This window comes from Pinus tabuliformis, chromosome 7 (genome assembly GCF_031772625.1).
Source record: "Pinus tabuliformis cultivar Carrire ecotype Pingquan chromosome 7, CPIR1, whole genome shotgun sequence".
NCBI lineage: Eukaryota > Viridiplantae > Streptophyta > Pinopsida > Pinales > Pinaceae > Pinus > Pinus tabuliformis.
This window is the reverse complement of record NC_142293.1, coordinates 1,425,586,537-1,425,603,474: the sequence shown is the minus strand read 5'-3', so window position 1 is coordinate 1,425,603,474 and position 16,938 is coordinate 1,425,586,537. Positions and strand designations below refer to the sequence as shown.

The 16,938-nt window shown below is 40.6% G+C and overlaps 1 protein-coding gene across 1 annotated transcript in view; it reads right to left on the bottom strand.

The window, feature by feature from the left end:
* Window positions 1–16,938, bottom strand: part of LOC149253026 (uncharacterized) — a 52,171-nt gene that overhangs the window by 19,778 nt on the left and 15,455 nt on the right. Inside the window, exons 5-6 of the mRNA XM_089454345.1 lie at window positions 16,677–16,905; window positions 16,520–16,590 (exon numbers count right to left, since the gene is read on the bottom strand). Of these exons, the coding sequence (XP_089310471.1) occupies window positions 16,520–16,590; window positions 16,677–16,905 (300 nt within the window). The remainder of the gene's footprint in view (window positions 1–16,519; window positions 16,591–16,676; window positions 16,906–16,938) is intronic.

Genomic DNA, 16,938 nt, shown 5'->3' with positions numbered 1-16,938 from the left:
CTCCTGCATTTGAAAAATTGTTTCAACCCTCTCCTTTTCTCCTCAAGCTTCACCAACAAGATGGCAGGAGGATTTAATAGGAGAGAGCCCACAAACATTGTGAGAATCCAACAACACCCCCAAGTGCTTGAAATCTTCACAAGACATAATTGGATGGGGTTTTTCGAAAAATTAAGAGGGTATGATGATGAGGTAAGAATTTTCTCTCTCCCTCACTCCACACACCAGAATTCGTGCCACTGTTGTAATAAGGGGCCTCACTATAGATCTCACCCCTGAGCTCATCAACAGAGTCACCACACTTCCCCTAGGAATACCATGGAGAAAATAAGACAAAGGAGATAGCCAGGTTGCCAAAATAAAATTCTTTTTAGAAGGTGAGGAACCCACTGAGGACAAAAATGGAGTAAGGAGGGAAAGTCTACCATATCCATGGAATGAGGTAGGCTACCAACTAATAAAATACATCTCATGTGAGGGTAGGTATAGTGTTGTGTATGGCTATCATTTTAGGATCCTTGAAGAATTAAGATTTGGAGCTGAAACACCCCCTCACCAAAGGCTCAACATACCATATTTCTTGCTTCAATCACTCATAGACTCAAGCATCAAAGTGAAGGAGGGGGATTCCCAAAAATTATCTCACCATGGGCTGATTAGGATCCTCATAGAAGATGCCCTCCAAAACCTCAGAACTCCTATAACATGGTTAGTTTTCAGAGACATGCCATCAGAGGATGACATCAAAGTTCTCTCTTATGATGTTAGTCCTACTGTCAGTGAAGAGGAAGTAAAACAGGAAGAGAAAGATACAAAAGGAGATGAGGATGAGATGGATGAAGAAGGAACTGACATAGAGGAACATGATGAAGATGAAGAAGAAGATGGAGAAGAGAAGGAGGATGATGAAGAAACGGAGGAGGAAATTAAGGAGGAAATCAATAGAGATGATGAAGATCTATAAGAAGAAGAAGACAGGAAAGATAGGGAGGAAGAAGGAAATAGAACGGAGGGGACATAAAACAAGGAGGAGTCACCTAGGGTGTCTTTAGAGGCCACTAAGAGAGAGGTAGTAGCTTCCCTCACTGCTCTCAGCACCCCAATCAAGCAAAAACGAAAATGGTAGAGGCAGAGCCCACTATATCTCAGAATAAGAAAGAGCACAAGAATAAGATAGGGGAAGCCACAAACATTAACCAAAATTCCTATTGTGATTAAAGATTCCCCTACACAAAAAGACAAAATGCCTTCCCCTAAGTCCCCTATGACCTATGTGAGGAGGCCTACTACTAGATCAACTTCCTCAAAGGGTAAGGCAATCCTAGATTATCCACAACAAAATCTACAGGAAGCAAAAACAATCCTACAAGATACTCTGCAGAATCTACATGAGGCACAAAAATTGGAAAGGAAGGTATGGGAGAAGTAAGAAACTAAAGAGGAGGACCCAGAGACAAAAGAACCCAGCCCCCAACCTAACCTGGACTCGTATTATCGGTTTATTGAAGGAGGCAGGGTCATACCTCAAAAATTTGCCATCCCACCATTCTTCGAGCGAAGGAAAGGGCCAGAACTCATCGATGGATGCAAACCACGAAATCAAAGGGGGTGGAAGACATTGGGAACATGGAAGAGAAACTCAAAGAAATGGGTAGAGAGCTAAGTGGCTTGAGGGATAGAGAAGCTATAATGAGAAATCAACTAGAGATAGAAAATTCATGGCTGAGGGGACAACTATAGGAAAGAGAGAACCAATTGGCATATACGGCCAACCTCTCCTTGGAGGCAATCTAGTGTAGGATGGCAGCTAAATCCTATGCTCTCTACCTCAAAGAACAATGGTTGCAGTTTCAGATTAAGACACTAGCACAGAGGGGAACCATGCCATTTCAGGACTACAGGCAGTTTATTGATCTTTGTGATCAAAGTACACTAAAGGATAGGGCCAAAATGGCTGACTATTATTTGCACAACATGGGCCTCACAAACATGAATGTATGGGATCCTAATGCCAAGCTAGGAGATCTACAATTAATGCCTTTGGCATCATGGATGAACCATGAGGAGTCAAGAGCTGTAGAGATGAAAAGGATATTAGCAAGAGAGAAAACTGAACCTCTTTTGATCAGAGTTGAACAATCAAATCCCATGGCCCTCATTAGTACCCATAATTTGATTACAAATGATCCTCAGCTGGCACCTAGATATCTTGTTGCCAAAGAGCAAGCAATTTCACATTTTGAGGACATGTTTAGGCTGCTAGGAGATGATAGTATACATTCTTACCTGAGGAGATGGAACACCCTGCCATACAGCTTAAAGATAAGAGAATATCACTCCCCTCAAAGATTGAGAGAGGCACTCAATAGGACACCTATGTATAAGCAATCTATGCAAAGGTTGAAGGTCAATTGGATAGGCCTAAAACTCAGTCCACCACTACTCTTAGGGATGCTAGAAGGGAGAAAAGAAGAAGAAGAAAAGAGGCAGTGGGAAGAGGTAGAAAAGAAAGTAGGCTTCTATGAACAAGAAGAGGAGACCACAATAGAGGCATGGGATGTCAGAGAGGCTACTAGAGCCATGAAGGATATGGATATTGACGAAGTTGCTCAGAGGATGAGAAACACTTTCAGTAGGGGTGATGATGAGCATCATCATTGGGTAATTATATGGGCCTTAATTCACCTCTTAGCTTAGTCAAACCAACTATTCTCATAACTTATTGCATGCTTTTGATTATATTTTTTTTATGAGATGAGTTAGAGTTGGATATTTTGCTTTGTGGTCTAATGTGCATTTAATACAGGATTAAAGGAGAAAATCAAGGAATTTTTGCAAAGACCAAGGTCAAAGCTCGAATGGGACAAGGGAGAGGGATTATAGGAGGTAAATCCTCCTCATTTACTACCCCTCCATTCGAATATTCTTCCATTAGCTTAGAGTGCAAACAACCAAATCATGAGGACTATAAGGCAGCCGAGCAAGTGAGAGATAAAGCACCAGTTTATCTTGAGTTTGGGAGCCGAGCCTCCCTAATTTTAGGAAGTCATTGGAGACTTCAGATGTATAAGTAGAGAGGCCTAGGACCTCAGTAGGATTCAGATTTTCATTGTAAAACTTTACTCTATTTTCAAGCTGCAAGACTTGTGACAGTTCTTTTTGATGTAATTTGTTGTTTTTGTAATAAGAATGAGTTTTGTTTTGAGCCAGTACTGAGCTAACTCAGAGGGGTGAAGCTCTTGGGTTAGGGCCTGTGATGCAGGAAAGTGTTCCCTCTGCAGACAGAGGTAACCCCTCTAGCCCTAGAGTGGGTCTAGTCACAAACAAGGACAGATCAATAATAGCTTTCCTTAAACAGTCATAGTTGGAGGCCTACCTCAACCGGTGGTCGATGGAGTTCCGTTGCACTGCTCCAGCTTCTGATTCCTTCTCCTAATGAGTAATCAACCTGAAACAATGCAAAGGAAATACAACAAATCACGTAACCGGAACAACAATGATCTATTTACTCACAAAGTCAAGAAGTCGTGAGATATCAAGTATATTACATACAAGACATAGGAAAACATCATTGATTGCATTAATAATGAAATAAGAGTAAGCTTACAACTAAAGTCTTGACGTCACAAGCCTTCTCAGAGGGATCCAGCCAGCATGTTCCTCAAGCATTCACTCTTGAAGATGGATCTCCCAATACACAAGTCTCTCTCACTCACAATTTTTACACAAGATTAAGGGCACTTCACAACCTTCCTCAAGCTATCAACAATCCCACACTTGTCCCACTCACACCAGCTATCTAGCAAACTCACAAACACTAACAACACTATCAGCAATCACTCCAAAGACTAAGAACTCCAAAACTTCAAAAGAGACCAAACAAAAACCAAGAAAAGAGTAAACAAGAAAAGAACAAAGGCCAAAAGTCCCCAGCGGAGTCGCCATTTTGTGATGCAGGAAAGTGTTCCCTCTGCGGACAGAGGCAACCCCTCTAGGGCTAGAGGGGTTGCCTCTGTCTGCAGAGGGAACACTTTCCTGCATCACAGGGCCCAACCCTAGCAGCCAAGGCTCTTGTTTATTGTACATGTATGCTTAGTGTAGATTCATAGCTTAATTGTTAATTTGCTTATGAGATGCATTTCCATTACAAGTAGTGTAGATTAGATTGGTTGTGTGATAGTTTGCTTCCATTTGTGCCTTCTTTCAAGTAGCAGGTTAGCAAGGAGAAAAAGGATCGCCACAAGGTTGTCAGTAGGTGTCTCGGCCTCACTTCCTCCTTCTGGGACCATGACTTGAGGAAGGGACCCTTCAACAACCCCAAAAACACATATTTCTAGTTCTTTTATGAGCTTGGGAGTTTTTTGTCTTTAATTCAGTATTTGGTTAATGTTGCAAGCAAAATTTCACTGTCATCTTTTTCCATCTCCATTTCTGCAATAAGATCTCACTCATGCTTTCATTCCCTTCAACATCTTTCTTCATGCATAATATAGGCAGTTGATTCATGCTTTTCTAGTTTATGAAAATGTATCTTGTTGCATAGTTCTTTTGGAAGACACACATGTTTTATGCAGAGCATGTGCTTCAAGAGGATACCAAGACTTCATAGCCAACAACCCCCTTCCACTTCATCCACCTTAGCCATCCCTTGTCTTCACCATCACCCTCACTAGTTTTTTTTCATTTTTCATTGAAATTATCCTAAACACATTGAGTGAATCTAGCCATCTCTTATCTTGGATATTGACTCCTGAGTGCTCCTAGACCTTCTAACACTCCATTCCACTCATCACACACCCTTCCTAAGCTTCCCAAAACCTCCAACACCTCACAATTAGCTCTCGGCTGTATCCTGTAGGTTTCCTGTAATTCCTATAGGATCATCCTGTAGGTTTCTAGTACATCCTGTAGGTTTTCCTGAAACGGCCTATTTTGAGGCTGAATTGATGGGAAACCTCTAGGAAGTCACAAAAAGCCTCCTAGGACCCCTCCACACCATCCAACCACTTCATAGGCCTTCTAGCCATCCTCAAACGCCTTCAATCCACTTGTCACATCCACAAGAACAATTAGTTTGCATACTTGATTTTGCCTAAAAAGACCAAAAGAGTGAAAATAGAGTTAGTTTAGTTTCTTTACTTGCACATTAGTATTGTTTGATGCTTTTTACTCCTGCAACTTAGATAATAGCATTTGTTTATTTTTTATTTAGCATCTCTGCTTAGCATAGCTTCTTAAATGGTTAATTAGGGTATGGTGTGGTTTAGCATTACATATTGGCTTTCTCCATTACTGCAGTAGAGTAACTCTCTTAGAGTAGATTTTCCTTTCTTCCATCAAAGAATCAAGCTTCTTCTGACTCTATAGAAGGCTGGCTTGGAACCCCAGTGGTCTCTTGCCAGCTGAACAATGATAACGGGCAGGACCATCACTTTTACTTGTGCATACAGCACTGTCACCTCCAAGTTTGTACGAACCCAATGTTGATAAGTAAAGCTGGTAGCCTAGGAGTTGCAACATCCTTGCTGCAATACTGACGCTCATCACATAGCTCAATAGTCCCAAAAACTTGGTGACATATTCATCACTGGTTGACTAGCCCATTTCGAGATAAAACTCTTTTGATTTATTATCATAGTAGCGCTTAAACAGGTATTTCTCTCTGAAGAGCTTCTCAAACTCGTCCTAGGTCAGCACTTTCTCAGTAATGGCTCTAACATTCTTCAAGTCCTCCCACCATATGTTAGCTTTTCCTTTTAAGCTGTAAGAGGTAACTCTAGCCTTCATATTCTCAGAATAGTCATGTATTCTGAAAAATTTCTTCATTGCTAGCAGCCATGCTTCTAGATCCTATGCTTTCTTCATACCCCCATCAAATGTAGGTGGCTTTGCTTTCTTAAATTCTTCAAGCACATGATCCTTTTCTTTTCTTTTTGATTGATGGTGGTGGCAAGAATGGTGATATCTCTGGGCAAAAAACCTAGATGGTTTTCTTGAACAATACACATGTGTGCTAGTTCCTCCTCTTAGAGTGCTCAAAGGTTCACCACCTAGCACATTGTCCTCACTTCCCTACTGGTGTATTTTTCTAGATCTTCCACCATCTTCTTCGTTGGTGTTCTCCTCTGATTCATGAAGGCTTTTCCTGTCTCTATGTCTAGCCCTCCTTTCAGATTTCCTTTTCTTTTGCCAATCTAAGAGAATTTACAGGATGACTACATTGATCCCAGCTTGCCTTTCTTGGGATCTTACCAGCCTCTCATTATTGACCTTAAAGCTTCTCATCTCATCGCTTAGACTTCTCAATGTTTCCATCAAGTCCGGGGAGTGATTCTCTCCCCCTTGGCCAACTAATCTCTCTTCTTCATTAGCTCTGACCCCATCACTTCCATGTTGTGACTCGTCGAAACTGGGTTCAACCATTCTGGTTCTTATTACTATAACTTATTTGTTTTATGTTGCTTGGGATGTGCTATCAATCACACACATTTTTAGGCATTCCAATAATAAATAAACACAAAATCAGGATCATGAACTTGCATTCGTGGATTTGCCATGGAGATTTCTGTTGTAACAAAACAACCATGTTAATGTGCAAACCCATTTACAAATCATATGCAACAGTCATTCAATTTTTCAATGAGTGCCTAATTAATAATAAAAACATATTCACAACCATAATCCTGCTCTTATCGAACTGCTATCCACCAGACAACTCACACTAACACAAGTTTATTAGCAGGCAGCAAGCAATAGCTCATACCGACTTTCAACACCTAAACAATTACTTAGTAAAAATAATATATATATATATATATATATATATATATATATATATATATATATATATTTAAAAAACCATCACTTGTCCATGACAAAGCCCATCCAGTCCAAGTATTGAACTTGGATGCTCTGATACCACTATGTAATGTACCCAACCCCTCCTTTGGCATTGGAGGATTGGGGTATCTTTTTTTTTTTGTTCAACTGCCTTTAACTCAACACTTCCTCCAAACCAACAGGATCAAATCCCATTGAAACCTCAGAATTACAACAAGAGAATCACAAGGGATATAGTCGCAAAATCGTTCCGGGCTACAACTTCCTAGCCTATGTGGTTGTGGCTGAACTCTCTAGCCAATGGCATGCTACATCGGTGCAAGCCCAACCACACAACCTCCTTATGTCATCCCCACTACCTCGGACCCTTGACACTTCTAAAACTCAATTCGAAATAGTTGCGGGCTTTCGAGGTGACCACGTAACCTTTACGCCGTTATCCCGCCAATGTGTTCATTCCCTTATAGGCCCCATGACCCTAACGTTTTTATTAAAATAACCTACGGGCTAACAATCCTAGGTATTAGCCTGAATTTCTATGTCAACCCACGCATCGTCAATTAGCATTCTAGGCACCCTAACGCTCAATTTAAATATCTTATGGGAATTGAGATCTCCAGGCTTTCTAGGCTAAACCACCTTCTGGAAACTCCTTCTAAGTTGATAGATCAGGGGAACGAACATTCCTTCCATCATCGTCTCTTGACGATCCCTTGTCCCCGACACACCACAGACTTGTAATTAAAACACTTACAGGATTCTAGGGCTTTCGAGTTCCCAACCTCTGCTTGAATCTCCATTAAGGGATTTTGTTAGTAGACAGTGTCCGCTCCAAAACTTGACAAAATTCCTGACACCAATTTTAAATAACTTATGGATCTGACACTTCCGACACTTCTGACCTTTCAACCTTCCGACTTATCAGTCCCGGGCAATAGGAAAATTCCTGTCACTGTCTTTTGACTAACCCAGGCCCCAACACCATTTACCATTGAATTCTTAATGTTTAATTAAATTAACTTGCTGGCATTTTAGCTCTCTGAGCTAACCCACCCCAGGGACACATTTACATTCATCCAACCAATCACAAAAGGGGAAATTTTTCGCACCAATGACAAGCTTTCCCAATTAGTGTTTTTTATCTTCAAAGGGATAAGGGCATCTGATCCTTCCTATGAATCTAGGGCTTCGCACCTTTGTGCCACAACAAATCTTTCCTAATCATTTTCCACCATGACTTGGTTAAGGGGCTTTGGCTCTGCCTCATGCAACATCCTAGATGAGGATCTATTCAATCACCTCGAAGATAAGCTCTGCCATTGTGTAGGCTCCCTCGAGTTAACCTTCTTGACCATGTCTTTGTCTCAGAGGCCCGATAGACCTTCAAATCCACACCAAGTTTTCGCGTCGATACCCAGGGTTGATTAAGGCGTTCCATGGTGCTACCCCTCCTGAGCTTGGATGATGGATTCTCCAATGGTTTCTTAACTTGTGGTTCTTCCCCACCCTCAGATAGGGAAATCCACGTATGGTGGCATGGGCACTCATGTGTCTAATACCTACCACAGGCTTGGCGCAGGCTCCTGAGAGGTTCCCACCTCTCCTGCCACACACCAACAACACTCGAATCCATGTCGAGCCTGTAAGAAGCTCTATGGTGCCACATAGATCCTTCTAGTGCCTTACCGATAACACGAATACGCCAATGACAAATATCCATCCTGTTGAGAATGCAAGGCTAAATCCCATTTAGGTAAAATTGATGGGCATGACTAGCCCTAGAGGAAAATTCCCTCAGCATTAATGCGTTTCTTGCCATGCAACACAACAACCTGTAACTTGGTAACAACAACTCTAAGCAAATACATAGCTTGCTAAGCAAAGGGTCTTCCATGTAACTGTTTTACATTAATAAAATGGGTCTCTAAGCCCATTCTTCCAAGTTTTTATTCAATATTTTGCTACAGCCCACGTCAGGGCCTTATATTCCTCGATTGCTTACTTATTTAATACTTTCAATATAGTTAAGCATTTATTCAGAGTAATGTCCAACTTAATGATATAACATAGCCTTGATTATCATGTGGTTCATTTGCACATTTATGCATTATATGCTCTATGTTTACCATCATAAAATCATCACACAACATTTTCTTTCGGATTCAACAAACATACATGTATAAAATCAACACATATATTAGTGACATATCCTCATAGAGATGCACCGCATATGCAAGCATTAATAACACAAATGCAGTCCCTAAGTCCATAACCATTACCAACAATAATGCAACATGGTTCATTAAAAGGTAAACAAGCATATACAAATACTTATATTTGAGCTTGTAGGGAAACTGAGTACGGGACAAGGACTCTCCACCAAACCATAGATAGCTACAACCACACTTACTTGCAGTTGTCACCCTCGAGCCAGATTCCATAGTTTGAGGGGGGTGCTTGCTCAAGGGATTTAAACATCAACTTCCAACTGAAAATGGGACTCTAGAGGACCTCCTTCCTCAATCCCACTAGTTGACCACTACTTCATTGGCACATAAGGATTCTAGAGGCACTCTACCTCACCCCTAGGTGCACACATAGTGATTCAACCCCCCCCCTTCTAGGGAGTCCAAAGTCCACTGTAACTATAACATTGTAACCGTAAGTCTTCAGTCTGGTCTTCCTTTGGTGATGTTTCGTGATGGCCTCTTTCCAAGTTGTTACATGGCTCCAAAGTTTGTTATCTCAACCCATAGCATATAGGGGACCCAAGCTGTTATAGGGCCCCAAAGATTCCATCCCAACCCACAGCCTCCGGGGACCTAAGATATTACAGGGCTCTGAAGACCTGTGTCTCAAACCACAACCTCCAAGGACCCAAGCTCTTACAGGGATCCATGGATCCTATCTCAACCCACAACCCCTAGGGACCCCAAGCTGTTACAAGGCTCCAAAGACTAGCATCTCAACCCACAACTTTTAGGGACAAAGAACTAGTCCCTTCTCTTCTCTTCTCTTCTCTTCCCTTCAGCGTTGCCTATTGATATCTCCCCCTTCATGCTCGATTCAATCTTTTCTCTATTTTCCTCTAGCCTGCATAGGTTCCTATGGGTGTCTCTCCTGCTCTGCCTATATCTTCCTTCGAATGAATCCCTCCTACTGTATTTCTTATTTTTCAGGGATTCTACCCCCTCGTGCTTGCTGCCTTGGCCTCTTTCTTAGCCATAATTACTGATGTGTCCTTGCTACCTTGCAATGCACAATCCCTCTTCATAAATATCTATCCTCTTTTCTTGTTGTTGTTTTTCAAGAAACATGGGCCTGAGTACTTCCTCTTGCAACCCATTTAATTCAAGAACCAATCCCTTGAATTCATGCACCAACCAACCTTTAATGGTTGTCCTACAATTTAGGTTTCTTCCTCTACATAAGAAACCACAACATCCCAAGCAAGCAATTCTCTTCCCTAGCTTTAGAATTTGTGTCCCTTTGACTCAATTCGCTTTTCTTGATTTCAAATATTGCATAATATTTACAATATATTTAAAATTCAACTTATGTGAGGGCCCTTGATGGGGCTGTCACATATGTATAACCTTGCCTATCCATTTCCTGGATAACCATGATGTAGTGAGTTCCCTATTTGGTTGAGCTTTGGAATGCTGATAGATTTTGGATGTTGGTTGAAGTGGTCTCAGCAAAATCCCAAGGGTGGAGGGCGGAGATGGTTTTCTTTGTGAAGCTCTTGACAAGTGGGTGGAGATAGGAAACCTCCTCTAGGTATGGTGAAGAAATTATGAGGCATCCAAGCTTGTATTGGTTTTGGTGTTTTTTGGACTCGGTATTGGGTGAAATCACTGTGGCTTGAGGGTGGAGGTGGTTTCCTCTGGATTCCCTATTTTGGTTTATCCCATGTGATCCCAAATTGATCCCTATTCCACCTAGACCTTCAGCCAGTTTCATCTGTTTCCTTGATTATAGGAGCATTTACTGTTTTAGCAATTTTTCGAGTCCTAAATTCCTGGAGCTGTTTTGACCCCCTAAACGACGTTTTCTGATGTCTATAACAAGCCCATAACCATAGGTAGGGCCTATGGCAAATCCTGTAGTACTTAGAAATATATTTCCAATGAGGTATTGTACGCGCCAAACGAAGCTCATATGACCAAGTTACGACCCTAGGAAGTTGGCTGACCAATTAACCCTAACAGGGCCCACAAATTCTTGGCGTTTCACCTCCTGGGGTTAGGGTTTTGGTTGTTTAGGGTTTTACTTTATTATTCAATAATAAAAAGGCCCTTGAGCCTCATTGTAACACAGTTCAGAGGCATGTAGCCACTACATCTCTTTTTAGAGATAAGCTACAATTGCCCAAGCTAGTTTATTTCCATTTTGTATGTAAGCATATTTTAGTTTTTTGATATTAATGAAATGAAGTTTTATTTCTAATGCATCTATGTGTTTATGTTTATATTTTTATTTTGTTATGTTCCTGCATAAGTCCATATCACAAATTCATGCTTGGAATATGGCATGGGGGTGATTGGCGGGAAGAAAGATCCAGTTCAACCCAATCTATGGTTGGGTGGTACCTGAAAGTCCTTGACTTGGTTGGCACTATGTATATGTTATTATGTTTTATTCTTTAATGAGATCAATGAGCACAAGTTTTGGTTTATTGCGTGATTATATGATTGGTTTATCATTGCTTTATGCTGGTTAAATGTTGGTTACATGCATGGTATATTTCTTATTATATGAAATGCTCTTGTTATTGATCTTGCTCATGTTTTGGCAAGCTATTAAATAGTTATATGAATGCATGAGCTAATAAGTGTTTGTTGCAGCCAGCTTGAGGGGCAGTAAGTCTTCTTGATGAACATTGATGAAACTAATGAAATAGTGAACAATTATGCATTCATGACCTACAAGTACCATGTTTATCAAGTGTTTGTAGTAATGACTAACACATGTTTTGTAATATTGGGCAAGAATAGAACTTGGAAACATAGTTTAAATCCTCATATAGACTATTGATAGAGTTATGGGAAGGTTTCATGTAGTCTAGCCCTAAAACTCTGGAACAAAGGTTGTGGCGGCATGCACTGAAAGAGGAAATTCAACCACAATCGCATGGAGGATGGATTAAGCGTGCAACTGGAGCCTTCTGGCCATAGTGGCAGGCCTGCACGCGTAAAGCTAATATAAAAGTGGTTCCATCTCATAGAAAAGGTCACCAATGGATTTTGTTTGACATCTAGGTGATCATGTGTCTCTGGGTGATGCTATAAGTTTTGACAAGTGGACCCCATTTCCATAACTGAATCTTGGAGGTTGGTTCATGCATAGTAACTCTCAACTCATGTTTACCCTGATAAGTAAGTTAAGGTGGGTGAATATGGGGTGGGGTGTTACAAAGTGGTATCAGAGCAAGTTCACAACACTAGACCTTGGGGTAAATTCAGATTGTTACGCATTCAGGTGAGATGTTTATATGTTTACCATGCATGCATGCCAACTATTTATTTTTATTGCTATTATATCCATGTACATGATATTCTTGTGATGTTATTATGTATGGCGTTAATATGGATTGACCTGTGCAGATGTAATAACCTTGCCAACAGGAAATTGAAGTAATGTTTTGATTATGCCTTTCATTTTATCTAATAGTGGTATGCTGCAGGAAAATAGAAGGCCAAGAGATGAAGAGAAGAATGGTGGATTACAATTCATATGACTCCCCGTACAAACCAAAAGAGAAATTAGTGGGATGGGAGAAATTAGTTTGGCAACAGAGAGAGGGAGACTCTCCTGATTTAGTAGATACATTAAGAAGTCCGCATGAGAGATCATAAGCTATAAATTTGATAATGAGCGGTTGATTGAATCCCATGAAAGAATTGCAAAAGCTAAAGAAATGCGAGCTGAGGTTAATGTAGTCACCCTTCAAAGCCTTTCAGATTTACAGAAGCATAGACAACTGGGGACTAGTCATGGAGATAGAAAGGAAGAAAATACTAATCATGTAGATGGAAGACAGTCTCAGAAGAGGTACAGGATGGGCCGTGATGATACAGTAAAGAGTGGCAGACTCTTGGATACACCTGAGAGGAGGGCTAGTACACATGGATTCGATTCTAAATCTACTTCTAGGAGACATCACCACCACCAACAACATTATAGGAGAAGTGAGGAGTAATTTCTTGATGAATTGAAGAAAGAAAGCCTCCTACTTTTGATGGTGAGATGACCAAATCAGAAGATGAAGAAGCATGAATGCTTGGAATGAGGAAAAATTTCAGACTTCATGATTACTCAAATAATATGAAAGCCAAGATATCTACTTTCAATCTCAAAGGACAATCAAATATCTGGTGTGAAGATGTCAAGCATGTCATAGGTTGTAATGCCTCCTTCCACATTTACCCACTTTTACAAGCTCTCTGTAACAACCCCTGGTTGATTTCCTATATAAATAAAATATAAGACGAAGGTCATGGGACACATATTCCATGATGAATGTTGGTCAAAACATAGTGATGGGTATTGCTAGTGATTAATTTATGGCTATGGAAATTGGCAAAGGAAAAGTGGCAATAATTGGATTTTTATTTATGAAAATAAAGGAAAATAAGAGAAAAGGGAGATGAAGGGTCACAAATTTGCATGTGAGGAAAATTGAAATAAAAATGAAGGAAAATGAAGAAAATAGGGGCCTCGATGATAAAAAGGTTTTTGAGGACCAGTTATTAGCCTTTTGACAGTTTTGGGTGGATCTCTCTTCTATTATCTCATTCTCTCTTACTCTTGCACACTTAGAAAATTCTTGGAGCATGCTTTGTGCACTCTAGTATTCACTTGGATTTGGAGAAAGAAGGGAAAAAAAGCAGGAAAGCATAAGGGAACAAGTGGATAAACAACTACAACTAGATTGCTTCACAGGTAACAGGTTGCATGTGTGATTTCCTTGCTAGTTTATGGATGCATGGTACATACATGTGATTATCTAGTTATGTGTTGTCATTGGCATGGAGGATTTCTTATATTGACAATGATTTTAGCATCACCTTGCCATTTCCTGGATAGCCATGGTGTTGTGGGTTTTTTGTTTTTTTGTTTTTGTTTTTGTTTTTTTGTTTTTGTTTTTGTTTTTGTTTTGTTTTGTTTTGTTTTTTTGTTTTGTTTTGTTTTGTTTTGTTTTGTTTGTTTGTTTGTTTGTTTATTTTGTTTTGTTTTTTTTTTTTTGGTGCTCATAATTCCTTATGGTTGTGGGTTGGAGCAAACACTGTGGAATCCATTGAACAACTTGGGTTGAGTTACTAGTCCTGGAGCCTAGATTAGGACAAATGCTCTGGAGCCCTTGGTGGGTCGAGTTACTAGTCCTTGGGGTCGGGTTGGACAAACACTCTGGAGCCTTGGAAGGTTGTGGGTCGAGTTACTAGTTTCTGAAGCCCTAGACAACTTGCGTAGAGACTGATATGGCTGGTCTTAGTGATGTATGATCATGAGGTAGAATTGTTGGCTGAGGGTTGAGGTGGTTTGGCCTATGAAAGCCCTGGTTTGGTTTTGTTTTCTTTATTCCATGATATCCCACATTCATGCTTGGAATATGACGTGAGGGTGATTGACTGAAAGAGAGATTTGGTTCAATCCAATATATGGTCAGGTGGTATGCGATGTTAATTTTTCTTAGGGCTATATTGTTCCTTGCTTTGATAATTGCACTCTTTCATTAACACATTAAGTTCACCCCATAACATCATAATATTATTTAGATTTACATAATTATTCAATAACATATGCAAATATGTAGAAAGAACAATAACATCATCATCAATGCAACATAACATAAAGGAACAATAGAAGAAAAACATCCACACATAGAGACACTAGGATTGGTCGAAGATCAGGGCAAAACCTAGGATGGGGAAAACCCTTGCAAATTATTATTCTTAGATTGTCATCAAATGATTCAGCAAAAGAGAGTACAATGATCCATATCTTCATCTATGTAGCTAACAAGGAAAAAAAGTACGACATCCTTGAAATGAACCCAACAATGTATATACTCAAACCCTTGATTTTGAAGGTTGCAATGAACTATCACTATCTGCGGTCTTTATGGTCAACTACTAAACACTACAGTAACAAGATAAAACTTCAGAACACTGAGATTTCATCTTTTAGGTCTTGGTCACATGGAGGAGTTATGCGAGCGACTATGGCTACCTAGTCGCTCCCTTAATCCTAGCAAGTGAGCAACTGGGGTCAGATCTGGACTGTGGAAAACCTAACTCCCAGTTGCATGCATAGTGAGTTGTTTGTGTGATATGAAGGCTCCATTCGCATGCATTAGTCTCTGAGATAGTGAATGTGTTGGCTTGATGGGGCCTGACCCATGTCCAGCTTTAACTGCACCAACCAGCAAAACCCTAAACCATTGGCCATTTCGGCAACAACGCATGTAGCGTAGGTTGCAGTCTCACCCAAAGCATTATTGGGGGATGCTATAACCAGGTTTTTGCATCTAGAGGCCTGTGCGATGGTTTCCTGAAGTTCTATGACTTAGATCTGCCTTCACGCTCTATCCCTTCCGAATAGACAACTACTGAAAATCTAACTAAATGACATCCAAATCTTCGCGAATGTACTTAGTTGTGCTTATTATGCATAAATATTATAGATCTACCAAGTTCGCACAATAAATAAGAATTCATTCATATAAAACACATCACAGAGCGAAGGTATATAAACTTAGTAGAAGTAAATAAAAGGACACAAATGCATCAATTTCGGCCCAAAACGATCTTTATTAAGTGTAAGTGTTTAGGTACAGACTCTTTATCCCTGTGCACTTAGCTACAGGTGCCTGTGCACTCAACTTGTGGACTTACCAAGGTCTCCACGCACTCAGCTGCAGGAGCCTTCCCCTTTCACCTAAGTATAGGAAACAAACCTTTCCTGCCTTAGCACCTTGCTCTTACAATGATTCTTCTTGTTTAGTTTTTTCTAAGACTCGTTATGACTCAACTTTATATAGCCTTTGCTTTACAATACCATGGTTCGCGGACCATGGGTGGGTCTCAAAACAACTCTATCACCTACCCAACTAAGGGACTAAATCCCCTTTGACTCCTACTAGCTTCGCGCTCCGCTTCCACATTTCACGGAGACTTTACATTCGCTACCACAAGATATTACAAAATTGACTCAAAACTTAACAAAATTGACCCCAGGGACCCCATCCCAACAAACCCCCAACACAAATTGGGTGACTTGCCCTTGAGTCACTGAGTTGGAATCTCTATCTTGTTGCGGAGGTTGTTGAACTCCATATTCAACACAACTATGTCATAAGAACCTTGTACTGCGACCTGCTGCACTTCCTATACTAGCTTTTTTATAGTCGGGCCTTCCATCGCGAGGCGCATCGTCCTTTGAGTCTGCTGGAGTGTCTTCATTTTTCCTGGACTGGCAGAGTAAGCTAACTTGCTTCCTCTATCCATGGCTGTATTTTTTCCTTTAAGACAACCTCTTTCCTTTGCAGCTCCTCAATATGCGTTTGAAGCTGTTTTCCTTTTGTTAGGTGAGCGAAGCGCTAGATTGGTGCCATAATGCGTGTAGTCACCCTCAGTTCATCAAATTGTTGTTGTAGCTCCCTAATATTTGTGCCAACTTTCTGTAGGTTTGGGTCCTCCTGCAGATTCGTCCATAGTTCCATTACCTACTCGAAGATCAATGTGCAGCCTGTGACAACTGCATCCAAAGTGGTCATACTTTCTCTGATAGTTGCTCCGCGTTGTTCCCTGACTTCTAGCAGAGTTGTTGGCTACAATTTCAACTCGAGCTCTGAGATCTTCATTTGGAACTCAAATGTTACTCTGTCGACCTCATCCTTCGATTCTCTGACTACGGTAGCCAACTTCTGAATCTTCACTGCTGCTGCTGTATCTTTTGGAATGTGAAGTTCTAGCAACGTCTGACATGTCTGTGTAATTTCAGCCTCCAAGATTTGGCTCTGCGCAACCAATTCTTCTTTTTCCTTAAGTGCCTGAGCCTTTTCTGCAAAAAAAATGCTCATTATTCATATTTACC